Here is a 10,742-nt window from a genome sequence, read left to right as displayed (position 1 = left end):
AGGGGCGGGCCTGAAGAGAACGGGGCGGGACCTGAGGCGGTGGGCGGGATTGGGAGGCGGAGCCTGTGGGAGAGGTGGAGTTTAGGAACTGGGAGAGGTGCAGGTGGAGCCGTGGCAAGGCCTAGAGGGTGGACCTGGAGAGGGCGGGGCCCGGCGGGAAGAGGCCGGTAGAGGACAGGACCTGTGCGAGGAAGGGGCGGGGTCTTGGGGGCGGGGCCTGAGGTGGGCTGGGGCGGGGCTTGGTCTGGGGAAGGAAAGGTTGGATGGCCTATGCCGCAAATGGAGCCCCGTTACCTCCCAACATAGCCAAGGTGAGGGCGGCCTGGGGGGCGTGCCTGGGGAGGTAGAGCTGTGCTGGACCAGGAGAGTGAAGGTGTGGCTCCGGCCCTGGGCGAGAGAAGGAGCCCAAGATGATGACGGGAAGGGTCTGGTCTGAGGAGGCCGTGGTCATCGGATGGGTGGGGCTTAGGTCGTGCCCGGCAAGGCAAAAGGAAAGATGGGGTCTTTTCCTTCTTTCTTCCTTCCTTTTTTTCTTTCCTTTTTATCTATTTATTTATTTACTTTGGTTTTTGAGATAGGGTTTCTCTGTGTAGCTTTGTGCCTTTCCTGGATCTCGCTCTGTAGCCCAGGCTGGCCTCGAACTCACAGAGATCCGCCTGCTTCTGCCTCCCGAGTGCTGGGATTAAAGGCGTGCACCACCGCCGCCCGGGGAAGATTGGGTAATAAGAACTGTAATAAGAGCTGTAATAAGAACGGGGGTGTGTCTGGCTCGGGAGGAAGGCGGGGTCGACGATAAGAGGGATCGGGACTTGGTCGGGTGGCAGGGGGCGTGGCTAATAATAATGAGGGGGAGGGTCTGGAGCTTGCAAGGAGGGGCGGGGTTGGGGAGGGGCTTTGGTGTGAGGGGCGGACCCTAGCCTAAGAGGTGTGTATCCAGGCATGAAGGGCGGGGCACGCAAGGTGTGAGCAAGGCAATTCACAGATGTGGGCGTTGCTGAGGACAGGTAGGGGCATGTTGGTTCAGACTGCACACCCTGATGAGAGAGGGTACCAAAGCCCTGAGTTTACAGAACCTTTCTCCAGCACCTTGCCCTGAGCCGTATCCCTTTGCCAGCCTGAACACATCCCTCTGACTTCCAATCCTATGCTCCAACTCTCTCAGTACACGGCACACTCAGAACCTCCACCCTCAGGCCCCAACATCACTCTCAATCCCCATCCCTTCTCCTGTGTCTGCCGCATTCCCCAGCTCCCACTGCCCCAAACCCCTGCCACAGAGATGCGTTCCGGCCTGTGTCTCCCAGGCTGGCCTGCAACTGAACCCTCGGGTCTCACCCTGCTGAGGACTAGACTGACAGCTGTGCATCACACCTGGCTGGCTTTCCTTTTTATTGTTGTTCTGTCTTCCTTTCTGCTTCTCTCCCTTCCGTGTCCTGTTTCGGGCTCTGTGGAGCACGTAACTGTCTCAGAAAGACTGGACTACAAGACCAGCCTGCCCTGGAAGGATATAGACTGCCAGGACCTCAAGCCTTTCGCTCATTTATTCTTTAGTCTTCTGGCGACCCATTATGAAACCCCAGGCAGAGGCCAGGCAGAGGCCTTTAATCACGGCACCAAGCAGGCGGGGCACAGGCCATCCGTTATTATGAAGCCAGCCTTGTCAACACAGTGAGTTCCAGCCAGTCATCGAGGAAGGGCAACTCCTTCGGGTAAAAGCAAACACTACCAACACAGGGTTCACACCTGCCACCCCAGCACTCAGGAGTTCAGGTCAACCTACCTACACAGCCACTCAAGGCCAGCCTGGGCTACCTACACAGCCACTCAAGGCCAGCCTGGGCTACCTATGGTTCAAGCAAACGAAACAAAGTGTGATCAAACAGAATGGCACATGGTAGGTGCTCAGACACTGGGTGAACTGACGGCAGCCATTGCTGTGTAAACAATGAATGTGTTCACGTAGCAGCCTCTGCAGTCCCCTGCTCTGGGGATGCACCCTTGTCCACTGAAGATCAGCTTTGAGAATTTTGCTTCTAGCTGTGCGGTGTGCGAGCTCAACCCCACTGGCAAAGAGGCCCATAGCTTGCACACGCTCCACACATGCTGCCCCAGACAATGGTGTCCATATGTGCGCACACTTCACACTCATCCAGATTCAACCCACATGTCAGACACACAGCCACAGCCTAGAGGCAAGCAAGACAGCCTGGGGACAGTGCCTGTGTCACTCCCAGGCAGTAGGCTCTGGGTGCCTCAGTGGCTTCAGGGTCACAAGGTAGAGGACCAGCCAGTGCAAAGGTCACAGATGGGTGTGAGCCACCATGTGGGTGCTGGGAACGAGCATGGACCCTCTGCAAGAGCAGCCAGCACTCTTGACCTCGGAGCACTGAGCCATTGAAGTCTCTGCCCTTCGTTTTCTTCCTTCCTTTTTGTTTTGTTTTACGGAAGCTCTGGGCTGCTTTGGTGGCGCACACCTACCATTCCAGCATTGGAGTCTGAGGCACCAGTTCAACCTCGAGGCCAGCCTGGGTTACGCAGCTTCTCTCCAAGAAAGATAAAAGGGTGAGTGGGACAGGAAGACCGCGCCGCTGCAGGTGAGCGTGCCTTCTACCAAGCCCAACAACCCGAGTTTGATCTTTGGGACACACATGGCAGGAAAGGACTCCTGAAAATCGTCCTCTGCCCTCTACACACACTGTGACATGTGCCCCCATTCCTCAACATGGATGGATGGATGGGTGGATGGATGGATGGATGGATGGATGGATGGATGGGTGGGTGGGTGGGTGGGTGGGTGGGTGGGTGGGTGGATGGATGGATGGATGGATGGATGAATGGATGGGTGGGTGGGTGGATGGGTGGATGGGTGGATGGATGGATGGGTGGGTGGATGGATGGGTGGATGGGTGGATGGGTGGATGGATGGGTGGATGGGTGGATGGGTGGATGGAGGCAAAAGAGTGCACTTTGGGGGGTGGGCCCATCCTGGTCCACTTTGACATTATCTGGATCTGGATATTTACACTGACAAACCCACTTCCAAGTGAAGCCACACTCTGAGCTTCCACTGGGAAGGTAATCAAGGACACCATTCCACTCGTTCTAAGGAATTAGCTGGTGGCGGTCATAGTTTTATTTATTTGTGTGTGTGCACGCAGGTGTGGGTGCCTGCCACAACGGACATGTGGAAGTCAGTCAGCTCTCCTTTTCTACCACGTGGGCTCCAGGGACCAGTCAGATTTAGGCTTGGTGACAAGTGCGTTTATCCACTGAGAAATCTTCGCAGGCCCTTAAGTGTTTTTTGTTTTTGTACCAAAAGATACAAATGCCACAAATTGAAAACTTCTCAAAGGCCCATCAACAGATGAACTGGTAAGCACGGAATCATACAACAGCACCAGACATGATGAAGTTCCAAAGCATTGTGGAAGAGTCCAGAATGTTCCGGGGGGGACATGAGGTGGAAGGGCACAGTCTGGTGTCAGGAAGGGCTCAAGGGATAGGAATGCAACGAGGGAAAAAATGAAGAGAGCCCCTCTTCACCCAGCAGACCTCCAGGGACGCAGCCAGGCGCACAGGGGTTTGAGGACAGGCTGTGCGTCCATCCGCGTGACACTGAAAACAGCCCTCTGCTGATCCATGGAGGCAGCCAGGGGAGGAGCTGCCTGGGGAATTGGTGGGAGCTGAATTGCAAAGATCTCTAGGAATTTTCTGGACGACATGGCAAGACTATTTACAAAAACTCATCTGCTGGGTGGCTGCAAGGACGCAAGTCCTGTCACGGGGACTGACTCCTTTGCTGGGGTAGTTGTGTGAGCAGCCCTGGCCCATGTGCCCAAGCCATCTCAACACCGCAGAAAGGGGAAGCAAGCTCATCTATTTTGTATTGTTTCACTTCCTTCCTTTATTGTGTGTGCTCGTGGGGAATGTTCATGTGTGTTCACATGTGTGTGCGCGTGTGCACATGTGTGTGGAAGGCAGGGATCAGCCTGAGTGTCACTCCTCAGACATCCACTATTTTGTTTGTTTGTTTTTAAGAAGGGGGCTAACAGCTACTGTTTTGAATTTAAATACCCTCACCTCCGACTAAAACCCTGTCCTTGAGTTCCGGAATGTTTGTGAAATATATTATAATGGAAAATATAAATCCATGGCGTGCATACTGGTCAGTGACAAAGGCCACTCCCAATGGTAAGAACCGCACAAAGGCAGCAGGTGCTTTAGCTGGGTCAAGGACAGCCCAAAGACACGCCGCCATCCCTGCTGTATCGAGAGTAGAAGATATTCTAGAATGTTCCAGAACATTCGAATATTTTGGGAACATTGTAGAAAAGCCCAGAATGTTCCAGTAATTCCAGGTGGACATGATGTAGAAGGTCACAAAAGGTGCCAGAAAAAGCTCAGGGAAAGCAAGGGGGCCGCGGTGGCTTCAGTGGGAAGTGGGCGAGGCGGAGCAGAGAGCGTGTCGACAAAGATGTATGGTGAGCGGCTTCCTCAGTGTGTGGGACACAGCTGCGCTCGACGCCCAGTGTGTCGCATCTGGCAGGGGGACCATTTATTATACCAGTCATCACACAGTGAACAGCAACTGCTTAATTGTCAACAAGATAAAAACTGTAGTTGAGACATTTTGACACAGGTTGTGGGCCAGAGCTGGGAGGCTCGGGAGAGTCCTTCAGGCCAGGGGTGCACAGGGAGCAGCCCTTGTGGGGGCCAGGAGGCAGCTTTGGTGGGAACCTGACCTTGGCCATGTGTTTCCTCCAGGAGGAGGCCACGAGTCCCTGTGTTTCCCTTACAGTGTCCAGGGTGTCCACGTTGCGGGTCTGCTGTGCCCCAAAGCTCCCTTCTTACCTAGCCCTGGCAACACAGCTACACCCCCACCTCCCCGCCGGCCGCTCTGTCCCCAGGAAACTAGGATGCTGGTTCCCATGGCAACCCCCTGCTACCCGGACACATGGGTGTTCCTGCAGCTTGCCATGAGCCAGCCAGACACCTATTACCACTTGATCTGCATGCCACACCAGATGACGAAGAACAGAACCTTGGGGACAACTAGGGAAACTGAGGCCTCAAGGACTGCATCAGGGTTGGATGTCAGCCATGTAGTCAAACGGCCTTTTCTCTCCTGACATTCTGGTAGAACCAGTGGCTAGACACCGGCAAGGAAACCGAGTTCTTCATGGGGTGGAGCCCCTGCTTAGGATGCCCCCAGTGAGGGGCTGGGGGCGTGGCTGGAGCTTCCTCTAGTCTCCCTGCTCAACCCACTTCCCTAGGGCGGGCACAGACTGAAGCAGGCTCAACCACCCTATCTTTTTTATTCACTTTATTTAAAGATTTACTCCTCCTCATCCCCTCCCAGCAGGGAGTCCCCATCCCTCCCTTTTGTAGGGCTGGGTCACCAGAGATAAAGGGAAAGAGCCTGAGCAGAGGGGAACCCGAGTCCTCAGACCCCAAGTGAGGACACACAGAAAGAAAAAGGCGACAGACCATGTTCATAGCCAGAGCGTGTGAGAAAAGCCAAAAAGCCAGCCCCAGAGAAAGCAGACAGTGGAGCGGAGAGGCCAGTCAGGCCCCTCTGTCTCAAGGGGGCGGAAAGATGTGCGGCAAGCGAGGGAAGCAGGACTGGGGGGGAGACAGGGCCAAGGCTGGTCCCCACCCTGACCTTGAACTTCAGGGTGCAGAGTGAACGAGTATGGAGGGGCCCCTGCAGGCCAAAGATTACAGCGTGGTCAAATCTAGCTTCAACTTGTAGGGCGGGGGGCTGTCCTCATAGGCAGGTGGCGGCGTCGGGTACAAAGGCCAGGCTGACTCCATCAGGAGACCCTTATGCTGCTCTGCAGTCAGAGGCTGTAGGAATCGGGGCAAAAGACCCTCATTTGGCTCACCAGGGCAAGCAGGAGCCCCCGGCCGGCAGCCCTGGACTTCCTGCCCCACCCCAAGACTCTAGCCACAAGGTGCTACTCACCTGGAACCTGAGGTGCTGGCCCGGTGTGCTGACCAGGGTACAGCAACCCAGCCACAGCATGACCAGGACGGAGAGGAAGAGACAGGAGAACAAGACCCACCGCGGCAGCCCGGAACGCCTGTCTCAAGGGCAGGCAGGGCTCAGCGGTCTGCAGCCTCATCCAGCAGCACCCAGCCCAGCCCAGCCCACGGGCACCCACCGGGACATGCAGCTGAAGAAGTCATTCTCTTCTTGGTCCTCAGACTCCACCTTGGCCTTGCTGGGCTTCACTCGGGTCTTAGCTCTCCTCACTTTGTCCAAGGGGCCTAGGGGATCTGGAAGGTGGGGGGGCAACTTAGCCCCCCCCCACCTCAGCTAAGAGGGCAACCTGGTGAGAAGTGGGAACGAAGGCCAGGACGTGGGCAGGAGGAGAGGAGGAGATGTAGGGCCAGAGTGGAGGTGCAAGGGATCCTGGGAGATGAACTACAGAACATGGAGATTGCCCATGAATCCTGGGAGACCGTGGAGCCCAGGATACTGGTCATGGAATTGTAGCAATCTTACCCATGTGCAATTCCAGGCCCTCCGGGTGGGACCCCCTCCAGGTCACCTCTACTCGCTGAAGACGACTCCCTTGGACGGCAAAGTTCTCTACCACAGGTTGGGTCTGAGCAGGGAATGAGATGTCACAGAAAGACCCAACTGGGTTAGAGTTCCTTGTTTGGGTGTCCAGGTAGCCCTAGGTCTCCTAGGGGTCAAGCTGGAGAACAATGCCCCACAGACTAAAGCCCTCTGATAACCCAGGAATAGGAAGATACCCAGGCCAAGGACACAATTACAGATGGGCTAAAATGGTCACGGGACACAACCAATGTGAACCCCTATTCAGATAAAACCCCAAATGGAGAGCAGGTAAGATGTCTCAATGAAGAAGGGTGCTGGCTGCCACGCCCATGACAGAGTTCTGTCACTGGGGTCTACGTGAATGAACCGGTGAGAACAGGGTCCCAGATGTCACCTTGCCTGAAGCTTCTCACCAGGACTTCACATGCCACGAGGAGACCACTGGGTGGTTCATCTTTCCCAGCTCTCACCTGGAAGACCACCACCTTCCGGTTGTCTGTCTGAAGGGAGTATGTCCAGGTGGAGGACACGAAGCCCTGGGCGGAACTCATGAGGCCGTTGCACAGGGTGGAGAGTAAGCTCAGCAGAGACAGAGGCCCCCGGGGCAGCTCCGGGGCTGTTCTCTGGGAAGGGGAGGCCCAGGGCAGAAATATCAACAAACCCATGCTGGGACACTGGGCCCCGGGGAGTTAGACTAACAGTCTAACCAAGACCCTGCCCTCCCTCGAGGGGTTAGCTGGGCGCTCTGAGCCCCTCCAGGGTTACCTTCTGCTCCGGCCGGGTCTCGGGTTCGGGGGTCTGGCCCCAGCACCCCTCACTGCAGGACCGCTGCTCCGCTGCCTTCCCGTAGGCCTCGGTGCAGGCTGTGGCCAAATGATGGAGTCACTGGGGCTGCTTCCCGGGCACCGCTGCCGCAGCCCCAGGTGCCCGGCCCCAGACTCACCTGCTTCACATTCCATCTCCGTGGCATTGGTCCCTGAGCTCCTGGCCACGAAGCGGCAGATGGAGAAAAGCCGACAGCCACGCTCACAAGCACTGGTGAGGACCGCCTTGTTCTTCAGGGACTCTGGGGGGCCCTCCTGCTCACGCTGGGAAGGGAGACAGGGACTCAGGCCAAGGACCTCGGGGAAGAAGACTGGGGTCCCCTAAGAGTCCAGGAGACTGAAGTGAAGTTGTGGGGAGGTAGGATCATCATGGGGAGGGCTTTCTAAGCAGACTGGAGAGTGAAGGCCCCGGTAGAAGGAGGAGTGGACCCCAGAAATCCCCAAAGTGGAGGCTGGCAGGGAGGGCTTCTTAGAGAAAGGCAGAGAGCGTGTACTTCCCCACGACGAGGGGGGGGGAGCTACAAGGCTTCTTAGGAGCAGGTCTCAGCCTCCCTTTGGCATGTCCCCCCCCACACACACACACGCACGCACACACACACACTGCGTCCATCCCAGGTGTCAATTCAGCCCTCCCTGGAAGGAAGGACATTCTGAGACACCCCTCCCCCCTTCAAGTCACCCCCATTGCAGGCACCCCGCTCCTCCCCGTCCTGAAGAGCCTCCATCCACAATCCTCGACACTTCTAGGGCTCTCGCCTATCCAAGGGTCCCGCATCCCTTCCCTACTTAAGGGACCCCCACCCCAGGTGTCCTAGCAAGGACCTCCCCCACGCCCGCGGTTCCCCCATCCAGACCCTTCCCCCTTCCAGGGACCCTACTCTCCAGCACCAGCATCCTAAGGATTCGCATCCCCTCCCCCACCCGAGGGCCCGCCACTCAGGCCCCTCCCCGTTCCCAGGAACCGCTCTCCCGGGCACCCGTCTCTTACCTGAACGGGTGGCGAGACAGAGTGGCTCTGGCGACACCGCTGCTGGCACCTCTGCGTGTCCCCGAGCTGCGGGGCAAAGGGGTCGCGCGCGGGCGCTGGGGCGGCCTGCGACGCCAGCAGCAGCAGCAGCAGCAGCGGCAACGCTACCGCAGCCATGGCCGAGCGTGCGCAGCGCGGCCCGAGTGCGGGCGTCGGGATGCGGGACCGGGGTTGACGTCACTGAGCGAGGCAGCCTGGGAAGGGGGGGGCTGCGGCGAGCGGGGCTGGCAGGTGAATCCCCGGCCCGGCCCGGGACACCTTGATGCTCATGGCTGTGCGCCTCTGCCCGGACTTGGACCTGCCGACCGTGGATACCAAGGAGGGCCTGGTCAGATGCCGTAACACGGCCACTCGGGGATGGAGGCAGAGAACAGACAGGATCCCTAATCAAGGAATTAAAAAGCAAAACAAAATAAAACAAAAGAAAGAAAGAGGGAAACAGAGCGAGGAGGAGGAGGAAGGGGAGCAGGAGGATGGATGGGCTGAAGGCCCAGGAAGATGATGGAGGAGGGACAGAAAGAGAAGGGGACCAGGACTGAAAGATGGGGGAGGAGGGGCAACATGAGGTGGTGGAGGACCAGGAGGAGGAGGGGTAGGACAAAGACTCTGGAATGGAGGGAAAGGAGGCTGGAAGGAGAAGGGAGGCCAGGAGGACGACAGGGCTGGAGCCAGAGTGGATCTGGAGCTTCAGAGGGCGCGGGACCCCCCTCCCCACGACCACCAGCCACAGTCTGCGGCTTCTGGGACACAAGACTCTTGGAGAGATACCTTCCCGGCAGCGGCCTCTTCCAGGAAGTCCTCGGGGACCTTCAAGGCGCAGCACTAGGGTGGCCTCCGTCCATTCCAGCGCAGAAAAAGGCCTGAGGGAACCCAGTGTCTCCCTGGGACTAGGGGACCCCCACCACCCCAGTAAGCAAGGCCTCTGGGCCGCTCGCTTTTCCAATTTGATGGGAAAACCTGAGGCAAACAGGGATACTGTTCCGTCTGGGGTTCGGAGGTCTCCCCAGCTTTCTCCAGGAGCCGAGGCGGGGGCTCTGAGCCCCACTGGCCTGCTTGGCACAGGTGCCAGCGTCCCGGGAGCCCCGTCGCCCCGCCCCAGCAGACAAGGAGGCCGCTTGAAGGGTCGCCGGGTCACAGGGAGCCGCAGGTTCCGGCCGGGAGGAGGGGCTGGCGCGCCCCGGTCCCCGCCGGCCGCTCGCTTTCATCTCGGCGGCCCCGGCCGGCCCCCACGTGGCTTAATCAGGCGCGGCTGTGCCTGGCGGACCTGAACATCTGGATCCCGGCGCGGCCCCTCCCCCGCCCCTCCCCCGCCGGGCCTCCCTCCCATCGGCGCCCCCCTGGCAGTCCCTGCGCACTGGGACCCCAACTGGCTCTCTAAGTCGTACGCCCTGGCGCATGCCCATCATCCCAGCTCCAGGAAAGGCTGAGGCAGGAGGATCGCCGCGAGGTCAAGGCCAGTCTGGGCTACGAAGTGAATTATAAGTCAGCCTGGCCCACAGAGTGAGACCCTGGCTCAATAAACCAAACACGAAGCCTGTTTCCCCAATTTACAGGTGGGAAACCTGGCATGCGGACGCCTGGGCAGAGCCGGAATTCAAGTTCACACTTGTCATTTGCAGAGTCCCGGGCACTTAACCCTTCCGCAATTACGGTCCTTCCTTCATTTCAAACAAACACTGCTTTCAACAAAGATTTTCTTGCCACGACTATTTTCTCTCCTTGCAAAAGCCCTATAGGGTAGGGCTGCCCCCTTCCAAATTAGGTCATTGGAACTCGGGAAGGCACGGGGGACGGGCCTCGGTGACAGGATTCAGGGGAGGAGAGGCTGCCAAGGTGGACAGGATGGGGGCTCAAGAGAAGCCGGGCCTGAAAATTTCAACAAGGAAGGCTGAGGCAGGAGGATGGCCAAACATCTGAAGCCAGCTTGGGCTTTACGGGGGGTGGGGGGCGTCGATAAACGTGCAAAAGAGCATCCGTACTTTTTGCAAAAGGAGAAACTGAGGCATGAGGGGTTGGGTCGCAGTCTGGAGCGCCCCAGGGCTGTTGGTTCCAGCTCCCTCCCCCTTTCCGCTCCTCGAAGCCGCAGGGGGAAGCGGAAGAGGACTTGACCCCGGCCCCCCAGGTGAGCCCGGGCGCCCCTCCCGGCGTTCCCGGGGGAGCTGGTCCAGGTGAGGGGCGGGCGGCCGGCGGGCGGCCGGGGTCGGATTTCAGGAAATCCGCCGACATTCCTCCGGGGCTTAAGAGGGAAAGTTGACTCGCCGCCGCCCCGCGTCTACCCCCCCACTTCCTACCCCCCGGGGCGGCGCGGCCGGGGGCGGGGGGC

At 58.4% G+C, this 10,742-nt stretch overlaps 2 protein-coding genes across 2 annotated transcripts; both read right to left on the bottom strand.

The window, feature by feature from the left end:
• Positions 1 to 5,306: 5,306 nt before the first annotated feature.
• Positions 5,307 to 8,613, bottom strand: Tmem59l (transmembrane protein 59 like). The gene is made up of 8 exons (XM_028856973.2): positions 8,381 to 8,613; positions 7,512 to 7,656; positions 7,334 to 7,431; positions 7,039 to 7,191; positions 6,509 to 6,611; positions 6,165 to 6,279; positions 5,966 to 6,083; positions 5,307 to 5,847 (listed from the first exon to the last, which is right to left on the bottom strand). The coding sequence occupies exons 1-8, from the start codon at positions 8,534 to 8,536 to the stop codon at positions 5,719 to 5,721; spliced, it is 1,017 nt and encodes a 338-aa protein (XP_028712806.1). The 5' UTR covers positions 8,537 to 8,613; the 3' UTR covers positions 5,307 to 5,718.
• Positions 8,571 to 10,645, bottom strand: LOC119089183 (translation initiation factor IF-2-like). The gene is made up of 3 exons (XM_037211557.1): positions 10,355 to 10,645; positions 9,188 to 9,617; positions 8,571 to 8,802 (listed from the first exon to the last, which is right to left on the bottom strand). The coding sequence occupies exons 1-3, from the start codon at positions 10,643 to 10,645 to the stop codon at positions 8,597 to 8,599; spliced, it is 927 nt and encodes a 308-aa protein (XP_037067452.1). The 3' UTR covers positions 8,571 to 8,596.
• Between the last annotated feature and the right edge of the window lie 97 nt (positions 10,646 to 10,742).

The sequence above is a fragment of the Peromyscus leucopus genome, chromosome 17, assembly GCF_004664715.2.
Source record: "Peromyscus leucopus breed LL Stock chromosome 17, UCI_PerLeu_2.1, whole genome shotgun sequence".
Classification (NCBI taxonomy): domain Eukaryota; kingdom Metazoa; phylum Chordata; class Mammalia; order Rodentia; family Cricetidae; genus Peromyscus; species Peromyscus leucopus.
Note: the sequence above shows the minus strand (reverse complement) of the source record. Positions and strands in the feature narration are given on the sequence as shown.

What these genes read in the sequence shown, in the direction of transcription:
- Tmem59l (XM_028856973.2), bottom strand. Translation starts at nt 8,536, where the DNA reads ATGGCTGCGGTAGCGTTGCCGCTGCTGCTGCTGCTGCTGCTGGCGTCG. An exon ending in GGGCCTGGAATTGCACATGG is followed by an intron (nt 6,280 to 6,508) that starts GTAAGATTGCTA and finishes CCCACCTTCCAG; the next exon opens with ATCCCCTAGGCCCCTTGGAC. An exon ending in TTCTTCAGCTGCATGTCCCG is followed by an intron (nt 6,084 to 6,164) that starts GTGGGTGCCCGT and finishes CCCTTGAGACAG; the next exon opens with GCGTTCCGGGCTGCCGCGGT.
- LOC119089183 (XM_037211557.1), bottom strand. Translation starts at nt 10,645, where the DNA reads ATGTCGGCGGATTTCCTGAAATCCGACCCCGGCCGCCCGCCGGCCGCC. An exon ending in ATCGACGCCCCCCACCCCCC is followed by an intron (nt 9,618 to 10,354) that starts GTAAAGCCCAAG and finishes CCGAGATGAAAG; the next exon opens with CGAGCGGCCGGCGGGGACCG. An exon ending in AAGAGGCCGCTGCCGGGAAG is followed by an intron (nt 8,803 to 9,187) that starts GTATCTCTCCAA and finishes TTCCTTGATTAG; the next exon opens with GGATCCTGTCTGTTCTCTGC.